This window comes from Mastomys coucha, unplaced genomic scaffold (genome assembly GCF_008632895.1).
Source record: "Mastomys coucha isolate ucsf_1 unplaced genomic scaffold, UCSF_Mcou_1 pScaffold22, whole genome shotgun sequence".
NCBI classification, from domain to species: domain Eukaryota; kingdom Metazoa; phylum Chordata; class Mammalia; order Rodentia; family Muridae; genus Mastomys; species Mastomys coucha.
Genome location: NW_022196905.1, coordinates 257,108,543 through 257,130,061, shown reverse-complemented (window position 1 = coordinate 257,130,061; position 21,519 = coordinate 257,108,543). Strand labels below are relative to the sequence as shown.

The following is a 21,519-nucleotide window of genomic DNA, read 5'->3' as shown; positions in this document are numbered from 1 at the left end:
GGAGGAGGAGGAGGAGGAGTTAGGCTTCCTTAGGAAGGGGAGAGTGGGAGAGGTGTTCAGTGACAGGGGAGGGGGTTGTGCAAGTTCAAGAACTTAAAACTCTGAACCTGGCCAAAGCTAGTCATAGGAAACTCTGGAAGGCTAATCTGGGCTAACTGTTAAGGTCAAAAGGAAAAGTCTTAAGGTGGTGCTTCAGGTGATCAACCAGAAATTAAGAATGAATATTAGGAGAAGCAGGAAGTGCGGACAGCCACAGAGAGGAAGCTGGCATGGGGCTCTGATCACAGCTTGCATCCTGGTTGTCAGAAGTTCCTCCCAGAGGGGGAGATTGTATCTGTGCTTATTGATTTCGTCTCAACTCCAGCCTACCCATGACAATGTCTGAGGTTCATTTTTGAATCCCAAGCTGTCAGACATGAAGCCAAGAGCTGTAAAATCCAAAGACACACTTTCTCAGATCCCCATCTCTATCACCGGGAGGACAGCAATCAGCGTGGTCCATGGACTGTGTGTAGAATCCATGTTCGAGATTGACAGAAGGTGCTGTGAAAACCTTTTGGGTGCAGTCGCTCACCTAACATGAGTCTCCTTTACTGGAGTAACATTCAGCTCATCTCCATCCCTTTGGATGAAAAGGATAGCCCGTGCCTGAGAGTGCTTTTATAAAAGCTTGCCAATAGAAAGCTAGGCTCCGGGGGCTTCTAGTTCTGTGACCGTGGGCATGTCTGTCTATAAAGGAGAGTCAGCAGCCCCTGTTTTGCAGAGCTGTGGTGAAGGTTAGCTGGCTTCATGCAAGACCACAGTGCAGAGTGTGCAGTGCTAAAGAAGCTTGGCTGGGGTCCTCATGATCACCATCAATATTCATCCCACTGAATAAATAACTTGGCACATTGTGTCAAGTGCTATATTTCTATCAGTGAATGAGTTAGTTGAGTCCTCACCCTCCAAAACACATAGTTTCATTATCTGTTGTACTGTCTAAAAAAGCCCATACCAAAACAGTGACACAGAGAATTTAAGAAATGTAAAGGTTATTTTTGCCTTTCTTTCTCTTCCTCCATTTATTTCCATCTTCACCTTCCTTCCTTCTTTCTTTTATCCCTTCCCTTCTCTTTCTTTTACAAGGGTTTCATGTGGCCCAGATTGGCCTTGAACACTATATATGACCTTGAACTTCTGATGGTCCTGCCTGTACCTTCCAAGTTCTGGGAATACAGACATGTTCCTCTTCTGGTTAAGCTGTGGTACAGTTTGAACCCAGGGTTTCATCCACAACAGGCAAGTACCCCAGCATGCAAGCAGCATCTGTAGCCCATGAGTTCCTCCTCTTCCTCCTCCTGCTCCTCCTCCTCCCTCTTTCTCCTCCTCTTCTTCCTCTTCTTCCTTGTCTTCCTCTTCTCCCTTTTCTTCCTCTTCTCTCTCCTCCTTCTTTAAAAGATTTATTTATTTCATATATGTGAGTACACTGTTGCTCTCTTCAGACACACACTAGAAGAGGGCATGGGATCTCATTACAGATGGTTGTGAGCCACCATGTGGTTGCTGGGAACTGAATTCAGGACCTCTGGAAGAGCAGTCAGTGCTCTTAACCGCTGAGCCATCTCTTCAGCCCAAGATTCTCCTTTTAAAATTAAGTTTCTGGACCTTCCTTCTCCTCTTCCCCTTCTTCCCCTTCTTCCCCTTCCTACCCTCCTCCTCCTCCTCCTCCTCCTTCTTTTCCTTCTTCTTCTTGTTTCATCTATCTATCTATCTATCTATCTATCTATCTATCTATCTATCTATCTATCTATCTATAGTAAATCGCAGCTAAGGAGGCCATGCTCTTAGGGGGCTCAGCTTTGCTAACAAGGACCAAACTGAATAAGGGACATGAAGTGAAAGAGTAGTCAGGTCTCAAGTATCCATGTTAACCAGGGTTTAGAAGAATGGACAACACAGGGAGACAAATAATGTAGCATGGCTCCCTGGTTTGCCTCTTAGGGCTTTGAAGAGGAGGAGGATGAAGAGGATGAGGAGGAGAAGGATGGAGAGGACGAGGAGGAGGGTGAGGAAGAGGAGGAAGAGCTAAAGCTAGACTATATACCACATTCAGAATGGGAGCAATGACCAGGGAACAGAGGGTGACCCTCCAAAAAAAGCCTGTTTAGATTTTTCAGTCACAGCCCCGGGTCTCTAAGAGAACTGCCTTTGTTTATAGCTTTCTATCTTCAAAGGAAAGAAGCTGTAAAAGGTTGTCAGCAGAAGCCCAATTTGCCTGACATGATGAAGGGTTTGGTTGGCGGTGCACACTTTTTTTGTCAAAGGATTTGTTGCCAAAAGAGAGAGAGTTGAAGGTGGTAGCTGATTTCCATAAGAAGCTGGGAGCCAGGAGGAACTGCATAGGTGAGCATAGCACAGCACCCCATCTTTAATCACAGGCCATGGCTCTTGTGATTGGCAAGGAGAATAAGAGCCATGGTGGGGGGAGGTCCCACCCCTCCCCTCTGAACTGTAAGAGGCTGGGGCAATGGCTGGGGCCACTTGAGAGTGTGGGAGGTGGTCAGAGCAGCCAGTGATCAAAGAGGGTGCTCTCCCAAAGCAGTGTCAAGCCTCTATGTGTGTCTCTATGGCAGTGGGCAGCCTTGGAAGTCTTCTACCCTCTCTCATAGAGCCCCTGTCCCTAGCACTGGCTGTGTCCTCCGGTCTGAGGAGACCAGAAATTGCCAAGGGCTTTAAGGTCACATCTTTGTGTTTCTATGATATTTTTTTCTGTCTATGTGTAGGTTCCATTCTGCTACTGAATAAAATTTTGAAAGTGATTTTTTTTTTTTTTGAGAATTGATATTTTTCTGCCTGGCAGAGGGGAGGAAAAGGACAGTTTGCAAAATTTGTTTTCTGCTTTAAAAAGCAGCAGCTGTTGCACCCTTGGATGATCATGCACACAAAATTTGCCATTCCATTTGCTGCTTCTGGTCTTATTTTGAAAACACAATTCCACATGTAATAGTGACAGTCCCTATTAAGGCCCCCATGGGGGTGTGGGTGAGAATTCTTGCTATGTGTGGGGCATGCTTGCATCTGGAGAACAGAGGACAAAGTTGGGTGTCATCTTCTATCACTCCTCAGGTGATTGAGGTGGGACCACACACAGCCTGCAGCTCATAGTTCAGTTGAACTATCTGCCAGTGAGGTCCAGAAATCTGTCTCTGCCTCCCCAGTGCTGATATTACAGGCACATGCTACACCTCTCAGCTTTTTACTTGGGGGATTGAACCCAGGTCCTGATGCTTTCATGGCTCACACTATAACAACTGAGCTATCTGCCCTGATTCTTAACCATTATTTTTAATGTAGCACCCTTAAAGATTCCAGATAAGATGGAAAGAGGTACAACTTCACAAGAGGAACCAGAAAGATGTCAGCTTTAATATGATAATACCCATGGCAGGATACAAGCACTTCCTGCTTGTCTATGCTGTATTTTGAGTCTAGTCTTAGCTCTATTTCAACAAGTGAGAGACTATCACACAGTACCCACAGGGAGGAGTTCTAATACTGGCATCTGTTGCAAATTGTATCAGGGCACAGGCTTACAGCTAGGTTGGAAATCTGGTGAGCTAGACTAGGCAATTTGACTGTTAAATAGGTATGCTACCTTGAGAAAGATATAACTGATGTGCAATCTATCCTTTCCTTTAACCTTAGGGTCTTTAGCCAAACGGTGACAGTCTGAGGTCTGTTCAGAGACTGGGACCTCACATCAGAGCCTTTGTGTCCCACCCCTCACCTCTAAGGTGTTTATCCCCAAGCTGCTAATTACACATGAAGAAAACTTTACATAGAACCTTTAGAAACAAGCAAGGAAGCAGCGTACTGCCATAATAGCTCAGGGCTCAGGCCCCTGTCTGAGGACTTCTTCTTTTTGTTTGTTTGGTATTTTTATTAGAAATATTTTCTTTATTTACATTTCAAATGATATCTCCTTTCCCAGTTTCCCCTCCAAATAAAAAACAAAACAAAACAAAATCCTGTTCCCTCCCCCTCCCCCTGCACAACAACCCACCCTCTCCTGCTTCCTGGCCCTGGCATTCCCCTACCCTGGGGCATAGAACCTTCACAGGACCAAGGGCCTCTCCTCCCACTGATGACCGACTAGGCCATCCATCTGAGGACTTATTATAGCATCCTTCTTTTGGAGTGGTTTTACTTCTCTCCACTTTGAACTTTCTCCCTGCCATTTTTGAGAGGAGCAGCTGAGCGCTGAGCGCTGAGCGCTGACTGCAGACCTAGCTCACAGTGGGCAGGCCCCTCCACAGAACTTCCCTAGGAGTTTAAGGGAAGGCTTGATCTGAAAGGGAGGTCATTGTTTCCAGTGCTCCAGTTCAGATGTCTCCAGTGATTGATTTATGATAACCGTAAAAGGTAGCAGAGTAGAACTGCCCAGAGAGCCTAGGAAATATGCCTTTTATCTGTTTATCCTATTCTATCAGACAGTGAGGGAAGCTTCACCTCTTGAAATCCCATATTCTGTTCACTTCAAAGCCCTATGTGGCTGTTGTGGAATCTAAGAATGGTCGGAACAATGGATTTGGACATCGCTGTGGGTTTGAATATGAGGTATGCCAGTGAGCAGCTTCACGACTCAAGACCTTAGGTCTATGCGTCTCAGATCCCTGACATCAACAGAGGGAAGCACTAGCTGCCCCAGGACATTCTTGTGAGGATTGAATCAGACTGTTGCACATGAAAATAAAATGGGAAATTATCATTTATAAGATTAGATATAATTGATGAACAGGAGGCTTTTTGTCCATCTTTAAAGACAAATACAGTTTCTGGCTTAGAAGCATTTATAGAAGAAACTTTATGCTGTTCCAGTGATGTTCTTTGTTCCTGATGCTTCTATTCAGAGGGAAAGAATTTTCAAGAGTGTCCTGACAGCACAAGACTTGACTTGCCTCATGACATAAAGCATTTGTTAGGGGCCCTGCACAACTCTGGATCCATATTTTTTCCTCAACACGTTCTTATTTTCTTGCTGTCTCCTCTCATGTTCACCGGCTAGCAGAGAGCAGTGGAGACATTGCAGATGACATTACCGCAGGAATGGCAGTGACTATGTTCTATCAGAAGGCTCAGCTCACACCCCTGGCTCCACCTCTCATCATAGAGGCAGACACTTGACCTACTGATCTACTTCCATATCTATAAAATGGGATGGAGATCTTCTAGGTGCAGCGTGGCTGAGGAGGCTGGAGAATGACCCCACTCTGTGGGGGTGAACACTCAGTGACTGACCCTCTCATCCTTCTGTAAAAATATACAGTTGCTCTTACCAACTCCAAGGACAATTATGTCTCATGTGCACCTTCTTGCCACCAAGGACTAGGGAGCATTTTAAAAATGGATGCTCACATTGATGGCATCTACTTCTGGCTTGAATGGATGCTCACACTGATGATGTGTACTGTGGTTTGAAAGAGACTACTCACTCCCATGAGGCTCATGTGTTTGGACACTTGGTCTCCAGTTGGTGGCGCTGTATGGGGAGGAAATGGAACCTGTAGGAAGTGGAACTTTTACCGGAGGTAAAGTGACTTTACTGTCACTAGGCGCCAGTTTTATACTGGGCTCTACTTCCTGATCTCTATCCATCTACTTTCTCTGTGTGTGAATATCCTGATTGATCTACTTCCTGATTGTCTGACTGGCCTCATACCCCAGCTACCATGCCTTTCCAACCATGATGGGTGGTATCCCTTCTGGAAGGAGAAGCCAGATAGGCCCCTGTCTCCCCTATGTTGGTGCTGGTCATGGTTTTTCCCATCAACAGAAGGCTAACTAGGACTTTAAGCAAGACTTGGCATGAAAAGAAAAACATTTCCAAAAAGCGTCCTTGACACTCTTAGTATTGATTGACTGCAGAAATGACAACATTTCAGGGGTGCGATGTGGCACAGATGAGAGAATTCAATAAAACGTCATATTGGAATTGGCTTCACTTGGTTCTGTTCAGTGGGATGCTAAGAGAACTTCAAAGGACAAGTGTGACTTTGAGGTTCTGGGCTGAACCGTGTGCAAACTGAGGTCTGCGGTCTTCCCGGGCTGAAAAGAGGCCGGATGTGATTATCTCCACGTTCGGTTATTTTTCCCCAAGCATTCCAATTAAAATTAATCTTCAGAATATAGTTTTTGTAGATTCTGGTCCACAAAGCAATCTGTTATCTACTTAAATTAATGAATCGAAGGATGTCTTTTTATCTATATTTGAATGCTATCCTGGAGCTAAGAGCCATAAACACAACAATTTAGGCATGTGTCAAAACAGAACAGCCCAATACACCATTTAAGGCCCAATTCCTGGCTCGGTGTGATCATTTTTGAGCTGTATATTTTCCCCAATTTGGGTGACAGTTAAATGGATACTAATTTTCCTTAATAGTGACTTCAGAGGCTCTTGCCATGGAGGGTGGTAATTCGCAGGTGTTTGAATTACAGCTTGTTAAATCAGTACCCATTAAGCTTCTACGTCTTTAACTCATCCTTTCTTTCCGGTCACAGTAAATGCATACCCTGGTCCTCCATGGGGATATTTATAAACATATTTTATACAAGAGAACTTGACCTAATTGACTAGCTCTACAGAATCTGCATCATTCCTGACCAGTGTGAAGAGGTCTTGGGCTAAGCTAATCATTTCACTTAACCAACTACTTTCCTGTTAATAGCATCTATGTGGCTGGTAGTTTGAATGAGAAAGGTCTCTTACAGTCTGGGGCACTTGTACACCTGATTCCCAGTAGGTGGCGCTGTTCCAGGAGGTTTAGGTGGTGCAGCCTAGCTGATGGAAGTATGGACTGGGAGTGAGCTTTGCGATGTTTTTCTGGAAACTATGTTATGAGTGGATGTTTTTGCTGAAGTAGACATGTGGGAGGATGTTTCTCTGAGAACAGACACATGGTGGTTTTCTGGAAACTGCCTGGAAAAGGGCATGTGATACTTTGGTAGAGGAGATGCTTGAGAGAGCATGTGATGTTTGGAAAGGGCATAAATATAACCTGACAGACAATGGATAATGCTGTGTGGTATTGGATTGCCTTGCTGCTATTTCTGATCATCATTTGTCCTGACTTCATAGAGAAAAATGTACCAAAGAATTTCTGGTGGTGTTCCTCTGGCTTCTTGCCACTTCTGCAGACTCAGGCTGTACTGGCTGGCTTTGTGTCAACTTGACACAGGCTGGAGTTATCACAGAGAAAGGAGCTTCAGGTGAGGAAATGCCTCCATGAGATCCAGCTGTAAGGCATTTTCTCAATTAATGACCAAGGGGGGAGGGCCCCTTGTAGGTGGTACCATGCCTGGGCTGGTAGTCTTGGGTTCTATAAGAAAGCAAGCTGAGCAAGCCAGGGGAAGCAAGCCAGTAGGAAACATCCCTCCGTGGCCTCTGCATCAGCTCCTGCCTCCTGACCTGCTTGAGTTCCAGCCCTGACTTCCTTTGGGGATGAACAGCAGTGAGGAAGTGTAAGCTGAATAAACCCTTTCCTCTTCATCTTGCTTCTTGGTCATGATGTTTGTGTAGGAATAGAAACCCTGACTAAGACACAGGCCAATCAGCAAAGCCTCTCGAGTTTTCCTCTGGATTGAACTGTTGTTGCTGATTTGCAAATGGTGTTTGCAAGTGGATCTAGCTGATTTGTGTGAACCGAGCTGCTGGTATCCTGACAAGGCAGATTTGATTCACCCCAAAGAACTGTTTTTAAACAAGTCCACATCCTCCACTCTTTGCCCTATTAACCTTTCCTTCCCACTACCTGTTAAAGCATTTAAGTACACTTATTGAAGCAGGTTTTGAAAAATATAAACCTACAAGGGAGAAGTTAAATAATGACAGTATTTTCTGGGTACTTGAGAGACCAAGAGATGTTGGGAGCCATTTTGCCTGCTTCTGTGAAAACCTGCCTGTCAGGCAGAATCAAGGCAGGCCAGAGTCTGCTGGCAGATTTCCTGGAAACTATAAGAGGGGATACACTTGAAGCTGAAGGCAAGGGGCTGAATGTTCTGTTAATCGTGGAGGAAGGAACAGGGATGGGAACAAATGGGGACAGATATCCAATGTATGTCAGCCATTGTCTCTGCTAGCTTGTGACTTTGTTTTCCATGATACTGTGAAGTATATAAAACCTATGAGAATTAAACTCAGAGCTGTCACAGTATTCACTGGAGAGCCCTTCCGATTTCTAACTTTGTTTCTGAGTCTTCTTCTCTAGTGTTCCTATAATGATCCTCACTCCCGCCTCAGAGGACTGTTCAACAAATGCAAAGAGCCATTTGTTGGGTACCTACACTAACATGAAGCCTTAAATGTCAGGGATCTTATCATGGTGTCCATGCTTGGAGCTAATGCCCCCATTGTATAGATGGAAAAACTGATACCAAGAATCTAGGTGATGACTCTCATTACTATATGGCTAGAAGGGTGGTAGTAAACAGGTGATTGGAGGTACACCTGAGGCAAGTCTAGGTTCCCCTGAATAGTGTGCATAATAACCTATTTATATGTCCCCAGGGTGTGTATGAGCTGTGACAGAGGCCCTTAAACACTGCTTTGGGGTCTGTTACTCAGGATATCCTCAAAGTACTTGTCTAATAGAATGAGAAGGCTCTGATAAGTCACAGATAGAAACACAGGCTTCTGGGAGGTTGGTAGTGCATGTTATATTATTATTTTAAAATGAACAAACAAATGATTTCTTTCACATGTGGCTCTTTCCATGACTGCTTGGTTTTTTGTTTGTTTGTTTGTTTTGTTTTGTTTTTTTTTTCCTTTAGCTGCTTTGAAGCAATCTGCATTTCCATCCTCAGAGCTGGACCAGGAGCCAGAACCATGTCGTCTCGATGACACATTCGCTGAGATGACGAACACGAAGACATACAAGCCTGGAACAAAACCTCTCTAGTTCAGGTAACCACCTTTTACAGTTCATTGTCAAGGGATTCTTAAAATGACAAAATGGGGCAACAATTATGAATACTATTTACATTTAATTTGAGGGTCTTGATTTAAAGTTTGGGTTTCCTTTTGGTGGGGGCCAGTTTTTATGTTCATTGACTTCCAGGAAAGAAGTATACATCATTCCTAATTAACTTCTCAACACTGCCAAGTCTTTGGTGTTTATTAAGTAGTCCCAGTGAAATAAAGCATCTCTTCTCCAGAAGTCTGGCCGTTGACTTATATAAACAAGGCTCTTAGCCATAGGGATTGCCACTTAGAGCCTTCTGGAATAGAAATGAGAACAATCGGTGAGGTTGGGCAAGCACAAGTTCTCAATTCGACTCACTCGTTCACTGAGCATATGTTATGGATCTGGCTTTGACAACCCAGTCATGAGGAATAATTGTCATTGTCATGGCACTTAAACATTTCAGTCATCGTTCTAAGTGTTTTTGCAGGTAGCTCATTCTGTTGCCATGACACCCGCATGAGGTGCTCTGATGAGCCCATTTCACAGCTGAAGAAACTAGAGCAGGGGGAGTGGTCTGTGCTGGGATTCCTGCCCAGTTTTGTTTTTCTTTTTTTAGTGCCCCACCTGGGTGCCAATCCTTGAGCTCGGAAGTACAGAACTGAGATGCACTAAAGCAGAGAGAAGGAGCTAGCTGACATTTATTGGAGATCAAAGGAGGCTGAAAGAGAAGCATGGAGGGAAAGAACCAACCAAGCAGAGGGAGAGAAAAAGAAGCATTCCCAAAGAAGGGCTATCTAGGGAAGGCCTGAAGTATCCATGTGTTAGCCAGACTAGGTAGTGCTGGCCAATGTACTGTACCACTGAGATCATACTGGAAGTGACAGAGTCTGAAGAGAGAGGCAGGGACTGTGAAGGAGTAGGGAGATATGGTCTACCCATGGACACAGTAGGTTCCTATCAGGGGTGGCAAGTTTCAATGAAGAAATGATATGAGCAAGAACCATCATTCTACTCATTCACTTATTCAAAGCACACATGCAAAGGACTGACTGTGCAGCCTGCACTTGCTAGGTGCTAAGGAAGGGCAATGACTATACAGCAGGAAGAAAAGCAGGGGGAAGTGGGGAAGGAGACAGGAGAAGAGGGAGAGAGGAAGGGGCAGAGGAAAGGAAGAAAGAGGCTGTGTTCTTGTAGCCCTCATGAGGCTTACAATGCAGAACGGAGCAAGGCATTACACTCTGAAATAAGGAAAAAACACATCACTAATAGGAGAGCCAGAAAGGAGAGGCACAGTGCTGAGAGGGAGGCTGCTGATGTGTGTGTATGGAATAGGGAGGCTGCTGATGTGTGTGTGTGTGTGTGGAATCCTTCCTCAGAAGAGGAGCAGGAGAGACCCTGGGAGGAGATGAGATCTCATGAGGCAAAGCCTCTTGGAGGCCAGAAGGAGCTGGATGGGTAATAGAGCCACTGTCACTGGGACTGGGGCATATATAGTCCACAGCTCCTCAGAACTGAGGCTCCCACATGATCTAGGCCTAGGCAGCTCAATTCTCCAACCTTAAGTCAAAAATAAATCCCTGCAGGTTCCTGGGTGTTATACCCTGAGCTGACTCCATCTGGCTCTCTATCCTTCATAGTCATAGGACTGCAAATCCTGAATGCAGAAGTAAAATGAATAATAAATAAATAAACAAACAAACAAATAATGTAGGTACTGACAGACAGGCTGGGAAAGTATAATTCTCTTTTACAAGGGGTACAGCACAGAGCCTTTTTCCAGCTAATTCCCTGAAGCTCTGTACACAGGTGAATGCACAAACATAAATGACCAGGTATCCATTCATACACTAATGAATGTGGGTGGGGTATATATGCCACAGCCATTCCCATCCATCCCCTCTGCTGCTCTCCAGCTCCTCTTGATCAGACAATGAGAGACAGCCAGCTTAGTGACAGGAAGACACAGTTTGGTTCAGGCTCACTTTGGTGATTTGGGCTCACCCCAGCTTTCTACAGGTCAGCAAACTGGTTTGTGCATGGATGGCTAACCTCTTCACTCACATAACAATAACTCAGAGCCTGTCAAAAGGCTGGAGATTAAACCGTCTTGGTCAACTCAGATCTAAGGTGAACTTACAGAGCTCAGCTGAGTATTGGCTTATAAGGAAGCCCACTGATGAGTCATAAATTGCTTTATAATTAAGCCACTAACTCGCCAAAGTCAGGATGCAGAGGGTTTCATTGTACCTGATGACATACAGTGTGGAGAAAAGAGAGAAAACTGCCTTCCCATCAAGCTAGGTTCCTCACAGCCAAACTGGTACTGTGCTGTCATTTGTCCTAAAGAAATCTTTATATCTTTTAAGTATTGATTAAAATTTTCTCTTTGACAATTTCATGAATGTCCCACTCACAATAAGGAAATGTAAACTTAGCAACAATGACCTTTCCAGTCTGGGTTTCACTGGGTTTCATCCCTATTGCCCTGAGGTGCCTTCCCTCAGCCAACTTTGAACCACTTTCTCTGGCTCAGTCTTTACAGCCTCAGTCAATAAATTCAGCCTGAGGCTCTGTCTTCTGAAGATGCCAAAGAAACCCTGTTGACGCCTCCACTACTTGAGGTCATCTGCTATGTTCAGTGGAAACACACACAGCCGTGGATTCTATTCTTATCCCTATTTCATAGATGAAGGCATCAGGGTTCAGAGCAGTGAGTAATTTGTCCAGAGTTAAGCAATCAGTAAGCAGAGGGGTGGAGATGTGAGCCTCCTCATTTCTACTCCAAAGCAAAAGTCTTGCCATCTTGAAGGGTCCTGCACTAGTCGCCAACTCCTGGAAATGTCTATCAAGCTGTCTCAAGATCCTCTAGTTCAATATGCACAGGCCTTACCAACTTCTGGCCTATCTACTTCAGTCTTACCCTGTCCCATTCATCTAGGTCTTTCTGACCAGAAAACAGGATCATCCAGATACATATCTTGGCCCATTCATCCTTCAAGCCACACTCTGTACATCTATTTTCCCCAGTTGCTCCCATGTAGCTCTAAGCCATATACTGCAAGTCTCTTGACCCATGGGCAATGGCAGCACCTGCCCAGAGTAGTATTCCTGAAAGGAGAGTATCAAGGGATGTGTGTTTGAGTAGAAGAGACTGTGTTTCAATCTTCTTTTCTGTCAATTTCAAGTTAGGGCTCTTGGCTGAGTTCTCATGTGTGCATATGGTAGGGGAATAACATGACCAACCTCACTGGGAGAGTGTAAAGATGAGAAAAAAATATCCATTAAAACATATGTTGAGGTTCACACCCTTTAAAGAGTTCCATGAAGTAGATTCTTGAAAAGAGTAGGGGCCATCATTTTAACCATTTGCTCTCATCTCTACTAGATTCAAGACATCCAAACCTTTCCATCCTGTCTCTTCCTCTTTGTCAAGAGTCTACAAATATCACTATTGCCCTTTATGTGAATCTAAAACCCTCTTTACTTGTCCACTTTTCCTGTGATTTTAACTCAATGCTCCCTCTTTAGTCACCTCCATCTCCAAATGCAGAACACTCAGATGTTGTCTTGTCACTTCTATGGGGAGTATAGAGTGTGCCACCTAATCCTGAGGGGACGAACTTGCCTCTGATAGCTGTGGATGCAGAGCTCCTAGTTGAGTGACAAGACCAGTCTCAAACTCCTGGGTAGAGATGGAGGAAGTAAGTTGCAATGGAGAGTGATGCTAAATATGAGTAAGGGGTCACAAAATACTCTTTTAGTTTCAGCCATAGGACAGGGAGAGTCAGGATAGCCTATAGCATTCCAGCCTGAATCATGCTTCCCACTTACCATGGTTACTGTAGTCTCTGTGGAATTTGACCTTTGTGTACATGCTTAATTCCAGACTGGAAGGAGGTCAAGTCTTCACCCCTGGTCAGAACCGAGGAGGCGAAGCTGAGCCTCAGCCCCATGAACTACTTTCTGTGCATTCGGACCAGGAACACCATCATTGCCTCTCATACTCCTCACTCATGAGATGCAGATGATGACACACTCCACTCTTGGCAGGCCATGGGATATAAGAACTGAATAAGGCAGGGGAGGGCTGAGCTCCTGGCGCATTACATAAGCACCAGCGTCGGCCATTACTATAGCCCCAGCTAAATGCTAATAGTTACTACTGCATATATTGTCTCATTTGATCCCTGTGAAGACCCTGGGAGGTCCATTACCATCTCTTCTTTATGGATGATAAACTCAAAGTAAATGGAGACTTGGGAGGCACAGCAATTTACCCAAGGTCAAAGAGCTAAGGAGAGATGCATCCTGTCAGCGATTAGTCATTTCCCTCAGGAGGTATGACCTCATGGCACATTCCTCACTCTCCAAAGGGACCATCCTTCAAGGGACAGCTCAGGCCAGGAAAGGGCAGCACCTTAAGGAGGCCAGAGGCACAAGCTAAGCAGCCAGAGTGACTCTGCACAGAATTCACCAATAACATTGAGTGACCTTGGACTAGTCAGTCTTCAAGATCCTTCTCAGCGAGATGGAGACAGCTCCAAGTACCTCACTTGCTGCATTATGCAAACCAACGAGTATAGCTAACACACATATACAAATGCCCGTACTCAAACCACTCAGGATTCTTGACCTCTCTCTTCTCCAAAGGCACACAGTATCCCTTGCTTTTACATCTCTCTCCATCTAGTACTAAATCCATCCCTGTGTACCTTTGCTTTCCCTTCTGATAGGATGCCAGGTCAATGCTTGCATAGTTATAGTATGAAGATGAAATATTCCTCCCAGGTTCATATGGAATACTTGGTTAGCAGCTGGTGGTACTATTTTAGAATGTTCTGAAATCGTTAGGAAGTGTGGCCTAATTGGATGGAGCTGGTCACTTGGGGCATGCCTTTGAAAGCTCTGCCTTGTCCCCTGTTCTTTCCTCTCTGTCTGTATCCCATATTCTTTGTGCTCCCACAGGCTCCATGCACTCACCTCATCAGCAATCAGCAGAGCCAAGTATCTGCAGTGAAATCTCTGAAACAGTGACCCTAAATTAATCCCCTTGCACTGTCCCTATAGGTATTTCAACTACAGTGACAAGAGAGCAAATAATGTTCCTACTTATTGATACTCCCTTACAATATCCTATAGCCTGACCACACAGTAGGGCCTTTTCAAACACCAGCTCAGGGATGGTGAAATGGTACAGTTGGCAAAGCACCTGCCATGTAAGTATGAGGACCTCAGATCAGATCTCCAGGACCCATGTGAGAGGGGTACAGAGATGCCTGTCTCTAACCTCAAAGGCAAGAGGATTCCTAGAGCTTATGGCTACCCAGGCTAGTTGAATTGGTGAGCTTTGCATTCAAAGAGAGACTAGTTCGCCTGAAAAAATAAGATGGCAAGTGGTAAATCGCTGACCTCCACATGCTCAGGTACACTCGAGCATGTGCATCCCCAAGCATGCATGTGTATGCCTGTATAACCATGTATGCACATATATGCATGTGCTCCTCTCTCTGTCTCTGTCTCCTCCTTCCCTCTCCCTCTCTGTCACACACACACACACACACACACACACACACACACACACACACACACACACACATCCTTCCCCCATGCACTGAGACATGACGCTCCCGTTCTCTCCAGAATCCTGTCGACAGAATCCTGTTTTGTTTTTCCTTTTCTCATTTCCTTTTCGAGGTTGTTTTGTTATGGATACATCTGAGCATATCTAAACCTCCTAACATTATCAAGGCTCCTGGAGCCTGTTCTAATGGAGTCTGGCCTTCTGAATGCCATAGTAGCCAGCTCTCCCTTCCTCCAATGCTTTATAGGAAGCAAACAATCTCAGCCAAGCTCTGTCCATGGTGCATTCAGACAGTGGCAAATGGAAACTAACCAGGGCTGGGAGGAGGTGTGTTGCTGGAAGCATCTCATGGGGCCTCAAGAGTCCCAACTGTCATAGCCAAAGCTGGAGGCCACTGACCCCAGGCTCCCTGTCCTTCATGGGAGGCTTTTGTTCTGTGAAGTACCCAGAATCCCCCCTTCCATCTTTTGAGCAAACATTATGACATTCTTTACTTACTATAAATATGAAGCATTAATCATGGCAAACAATGCCCATTAGAACCATTTAGTTCCTTATGTAATCATCCCCTCTCCTAGTCTTCAACCATTTACATTCTCTTAAGAATCATTTTTATTTATTTATTTATTTATTTTTGGATCTCACAGTCTGGCAGTTCTGTTTGTTTGCATTGTTTGCCAAGTTGCTCTATCACATGTCAGTGAGATGCTGTGGAAACAGCACCAGCCAGTAAGAAACAGGCTTGCCTTTGTGTGTGGATGAGTTTCCACTAGCAAATACAGTCACCAATGTCCTACTGTCTTTAAAAAGACCAGTGACACTGTTGGCTTGCTAAACAATAGGCATGCTGTCAGATGCCTTCTAAATGTTTATGTTTATAATTTAGTGCTGCTCAGAGCCTTGCTCAGAGAAGTTTCTTGGTGTTGTGGGCATCTGTCCTGCACAGACTCATAACAGGACATCTGCATCAACCTAACCCCAGGGTTCATGGAATATTGTGGAAGAAGGAGCAGAGGGGATGAAAGAGCCAGGGAATGGGGAGGAGCACCATAAATTGATGCTTTCGGGATATGACATGGCCTTTGTACTCAGTACAGAACTTACTGCAGCTGCGATTTCCTGCATAAGACCAAGCCTGTCCACATTCCATCCATGGGGAGGGGGCTCATGATCTGCCATCTCTATCTGAGGAACTTCTGGTGGTTGATGGCTTCTGAGAGAGGGGAAGTTACTTTTTTTTTTTTTTTTCTGTGACTTAGCTACTAGTAAGTGGCCCTGGATCCAGTAAACAACCCGAAGCCCCGAGTCCAGGTTCATGCAGGCAACCCTTGTGAGTCATGGGAAAAAGACAAGAAATGTGAAGGGGACTTGTTGGAAATGAGCTCAGAAGGCATGGAGCTAATAAAACAGTAACAGTGGCAAATATAATCAAAACGCCCTACATACTGCATGAAATTATCAAATCATAGATAAAGTATCAGTGGTGTTTGAGAGTGCATTTGTGAGTGTGTGCATATGTGAGTGTATGGGTACATGCACGTGTGGGGTTTCAATCTCCCCTTAACTTGCAGACTCACAAACAGAAAGGAGAATCCTGGAGTTTGTTCCGCCCAGACATGGTATACAGAGTTCATCCCTGGAAACATCTATACGTGATAAATTGACAGTTACTCCTACAAGTGGTGCATTGGAAAAGATACTCCAGTTCGGCCAAGGGCATTCGGCCCATCAGTCATGAGTATGATGACAGCATGCACATTTGTGAGCCATCCCAGCCTGTACCACCAGTCTTCAGACTGCAGAAGTTGTACCACTCTCCTAAGATCGTAGAGACAGTGTGCTGGCATGGAGGCAGTTCTCGCCAGTTCTACTCTTGAAGCAACCCAGCTGGGGCAGCAAACTCTGTCTTCAATTGAACTCACCTGCAGACAAGGCAGGGTTGTACATCACCAGATGGAGACTTATGGGCTTCTCAGAGAGAAGATCCAGGGCTGCAGGCAGGGGGAAAGGCTCTCCATGCCTAGCTGGGCATACAACCCTGGTTGCTGTCCTTGTTTTCTGAGAGTCTGCCAGAGTGCTTTTCAAAACTTCTAATGAAAACACCAGAATCAATGAGCTCCGGAGAAGGAAGAACTGGTTGCAGATTATAGCCAAAGGACTCTGCCAGACACAATAATTATGCTTACATTACATGTGACACTCATCAGGTATATATACATATGTGGGAGTGTCAGGGACTTGCCTACATCAGTATCTGGAAGGGAATAAGTGCCAGCTGATGGGGAAAAACCATTCTCTGTGCAGTGGTCACCTCAATATAAATCTAAGAGGCACTGTGTTCCCAGCATGCCAAACCCCTATCCCTCTTTCTCTGATAATAGCCCTTGCATCAATTTTTGAGTAAATATCCCCTTTCATTACTGCTCCATGTATTAGCCAGTTGGAGACATCTTCAGGAAAGGACATGCTACCATACAGAGTGTCACAAGTGCTTTAGAGTCTAGTTCATGTGATATAATTAGAGCCAATGAGGGTCAACCACAGGCTTTGATTGGTTTATCTCTTCCACTAGGAAGAGATAAAGCCAAGCTAATTCAGCCTGGAGAAGGAAGCGGACGTGTCAGGGAACCTCTGCATTAGGACACCTACAGAGTGGAGCCAATGAGCAAGATGGAATCAGAAGAAAGATACACGTCAGAACTGATGCCCCTGTCTAGGTACCAGTGCAGAGACATGCTTGCTGAAGAAGGAAGTCTAAATATGTCAGTCATGTGCACCGCCGTGTTCCCACTGCCTTCTCCTTCATCTTTTATTTTCTGGGTTGGGTTTTTGTCACTCATAGCAATGATAACAACACCATAAAGACTCCAGACCAACCCAGTAAACCCTCATCTCTCACATGATACAGAAGTTAACACTGCTCTTGCAACTCATCCCAAGCAGTCGAGTTACCTGCAAGGAGCCCTGGATGTCTTTTCCCCCAACAATCACGAGTTCTGCCATATCTTCAGCATGAGGAGTCCTCGCATGGACAAACAGGGTCCTGCCCACTGCAGTGATGTTTCTGAGAGCCACTAAGGTGCCATCGCTGTTCACCTTGAAGTGTGGGCTTGAGACCTCATAGTGCAGCTTCTCATTGCCCTTGCAGTCGCTGAAGGTCACTAAGGAAGGAAGACAAACAGTGGAAGAAAGGTGAGATGGTTGCATATCTTAACATTGGAGAAAGCTCTGATCTGTTAAGCATAGGTGTATGAGTGTATGCTATAACTCCACAAAGCTGCCCTTTACCCTGATCCAATCCACTTGTCTCAGATTTGATTTTGACTATGCTGATGGAGTTTACTCAATCAAGACACAACCTTGGGCTTAGGATGCAGCTCATCTGGAGAAGAAGAACACAAATGTTCTGCATTTGGTCTCCAGCGATGCTCAAATTGGGCATGGAGATAGGAGCCTATAATCCCTAGTATTTGGAGGTAGAGGCAAGAACATCAGAACAAGTCACTTTGACTGCATAACAAATTAGGGACCACTCTGGGCTAGAGGAGACCAGCTCAAAGAGGAAAACACAGAAAAGTACAACTTTGGTCCATTTTTAGTTTCTAGGCAAGTTTGTTCGCAGGAAGTGACCTATTTTTGCAATCTTGGAGCAGAACCACAGACATGTCAAAGGTGGTGTTGACAAGACAATAACTGAGCTGCAACTTGAAACTGTGGACCAGTGGGCTCTACAAAGGATAGAGATCGTTCAGGCATTCAAGCTTATTCAAAGAAATCATGGGTGTTCATGAAAGCACAGGGGGTGCCAAATAAATTTGGGGAAAGAGGACACCCAGGGGCACTTATGGGTTGTGAACTGGTAATGGGTGAGAGGTGTTGGCAAGTGGAGGGACATTCTGAAAATGTCTTTTGGAAACAAACAGAAAAAGCCAGTAAATTGGGGGTGTTTCCTGGAAGCCATCCACTATCCTACAGTGTAGACTGTAGCAGTAATAGGTGTGTATTCTGGTTTTAGTGCAGAATGGGGTTGGAAATCACAGGAGAGTTCTTTGAAGTCCCAGGGATCTCCATCACAGACTTGAGCTATAGAGAGTGGTTTGGGGATAAGCAAGGAGGAAAGTCAAGAAAATCAGTTAGCTTGTGCAGGCTAAGCACATGTGATAGAGACAGAGATGGAGATCCTGGGGATATGGAGAATGGGTAGATGAGGTCATGAGTTAAATATGTGAGAAAAAAACAGAGTCAGAAGCTCTTAGATGAGCCACCTGGGTCTTACACAATGGTACCAGTGGTGCTGATGACAACGAACCATGCTCCCCTCTAGAGTGCCTCTATACCAGGCCCATAATTCCACTTTTCTGGCTCTCTCTATGTGTATCTGTTTGTCTGTCTCCCTTCTGCTACTGATTTTGAGGATCCTTGTAGGTGAGCATGGAATTGGATTATACTTGTACATTTTTATTCACAGTGGGTTGTTTTTTGTTTGTTTGTTTGTTTTTTGGGGGTTTTCAAGACAGGGTTTCTCTTGTATAGTCCTGGCTATCCTGGAACTGACTCTGTAAACCAGGCTGGCCTTGAACTCAGAAATCCACCTGCCTCAGCCTCCCAAGTGCTGGGATTAAAGGCATGTGCCACCACTGCCCGGCCACAGTGGGTATTTTCTCAAAGACTTACTTTTCTTTATTTGTATGTCTATCAGTATGTATGCCATCAGTGCATAAGTGCTAGTGAAGACCAAAAGGGGACCATTAGATTACTGCAGCTGGAGTGACAGATATGAGTTGCCCAGTGTCCGTGGCAGGAACTGAACTTGAATACCCCAGTGAGCCATAAGTGCTCATAACTATTGAGCTTTCTCTCCAATGTTCTTAAGATAGATTTTAAGACCCCAATGTATCCCTGAAACCCTGGCTAGAACTGAATATATAATATCCTTATTCCTATGTACACATATGCTTATGATAAAGTTTAATGTATGAAGTACATGTAGTATGAAATTAATAACAATGAGTAATAAAAAGCACAATCATAACACTTTTCTGTAATAAAAGCTATGTGGATAGAATCCAAATCACTATACTGATCCTAATCATATCATTCCAGTATTTGGCTGCACCAGGTTTATTTATTCTATATACAATAAAGCTCTCTTTCTCTCTCATTTTCCCTCCTTCCCTGTCTCACCATGTCTTGCTTCTCCTCTCTCTCTCTCTCTTTCTCTCTCTCTCTCTCTCTGTCTCTCTCTCTGTCTCTCTCTGTCTCTCTCTCTCTCTCTGTCTCACTACATATGTGGGTTTTTCTTTCTTTCACTCTGTCAGTCTCTCCAAGTCTCTGTCTCTGCTTCTCCTCTCCCACCTGCTGTGTGTGTGTGTGTGTGTGCACGCGCGTGTGTGCACGCGCGCGCACGCGAGTATGGAATTTTGGACTTAAAACTTTCAGACTGCACCCGACTGAAGGGAACTAAAGCAAAACACCTGATAAGCAGCACAGCACACCCATGTTTGATGCTCTACCTGGCAGCCTTGTCTACTCCATAAATCTGTAATGACACATGGAGCACACAACTCAATGCATTTCAGAGGTGTTGGCACCTCTGCCCATGCCTCAGATCATGAACAGATCAGACACAGAACCTGACTGGTTCCCTCCCTTACTGAGTACAGTGGCTCCCTTCCTCCCTAGCGGTCATACCATTATTAGCAATGGAATCACCGAGTCAGTACCACACATTGCATTCAGTGGGTAAGAGAACTACCCAGTAGGTTCCTTTTGTGCTTGACTTCATTTGCCTAACATGACTTTTGTGAGGATCAGACATGGAGTAGTTTCCCCAAATCACTACTTAGTCATCACTAAAGACTAAACTGATCCTAGTCATTGGCTAATCCAGGATGTTGCCATATTAATGATGCTGTCAATGAGCACCAGAGCTATTCTCAGCCTTCGTCTCTAACGGTGTTACTTCTGGGAACATTATTTTCTATGTTTCTTGGGTCTTAGTATACGGCTAATGCTATGGAAAGCTCTGAGGGGCTGAGGCTGACCTCCTCTTCCAGGAAGATGGTGCTTACAATGACCATTATTACATCAGCTGGCAGCAAGGATAGCTGGTGTGGGTGGAACACTCTTCTGCATGAGTCCAGAGCTGGGCACTCACACACAGTCTCATCTTCACAGCAAGGAAGAAGCCACCAGCACTCTGATCCCCCTACCTGAAGCTTTCTAGGTAAGGTCATTGTGCTTTGGAGAATGTGCAAAGAACAATCTACATAATTTATAAATGGGAAATGGAGAAGAGAATCCTGGTTCATGACAGCATCATCATTACAGAAGGACAGCTCCCCAGCAAAGTAGAGCCCTTCTGGGATTGCATCAGAACTGAATGTCAGAGTCCCACGGAGCTCAGTCTTGCTTCCATAGCTGCGAAGAAAACTGCATTCACCACCTCTCAGTTCACACTGTGTGATGCTGACCTTGGTGGTCAACTTTACTATATCTGGAACCAAGTAAAACCCAAATTGCTGAGCATGCCTGTGAGGGATTTTCTTGATGGGGCCATTTGAAGTGGGAAAACCCAGCCCGAATGGGAAAGGCAGCTTTTGTTTTTGGCCTCCTTGCCTCTACTCTTGCTGGCAAGCACATCTGCTCTGCTGCTGTAACTTTCATTCACTGGTGTTACAGCCTACTTCTACAGGGTTCCAATGCAACCTGAAGAGCAGCAGCTCTCCAGGAATCTTCCAGGACCATAGCATTAGAGTGGGATTACTGAGACAGGCAGCCTTGTAGACTGGACAACTATAAGATTCTTGCCATTTCCATTGGTAGACAGGCAGTTTTGAACTAAGTAAGCTACAGCCTGTGAGCCAATCTAATAAATACCCCACATATATACATATAATATATGTACATATGTATACATATAATATATGTATATTTATATTATGCACACACACATATATATGTATATGTATACACACACACATGTATATATATATA

At 44.8% G+C, this 21,519-nt stretch overlaps 1 protein-coding gene across 1 annotated transcript in view; it reads right to left on the bottom strand.

Annotated features, from left to right (window-relative positions):
* The window catches only part of Cdh13 (cadherin 13), a 1,053,312-nt gene that overhangs the window by 630,008 nt on the left and 401,785 nt on the right, over window positions 1-21,519 (bottom strand). The window contains exon 3 of the mRNA XM_031341534.1: window positions 17,476-17,684. Within this exon, the coding sequence (XP_031197394.1) occupies window positions 17,476-17,684 (209 nt within the window). The remainder of the gene's footprint in view (window positions 1-17,475; window positions 17,685-21,519) is intronic.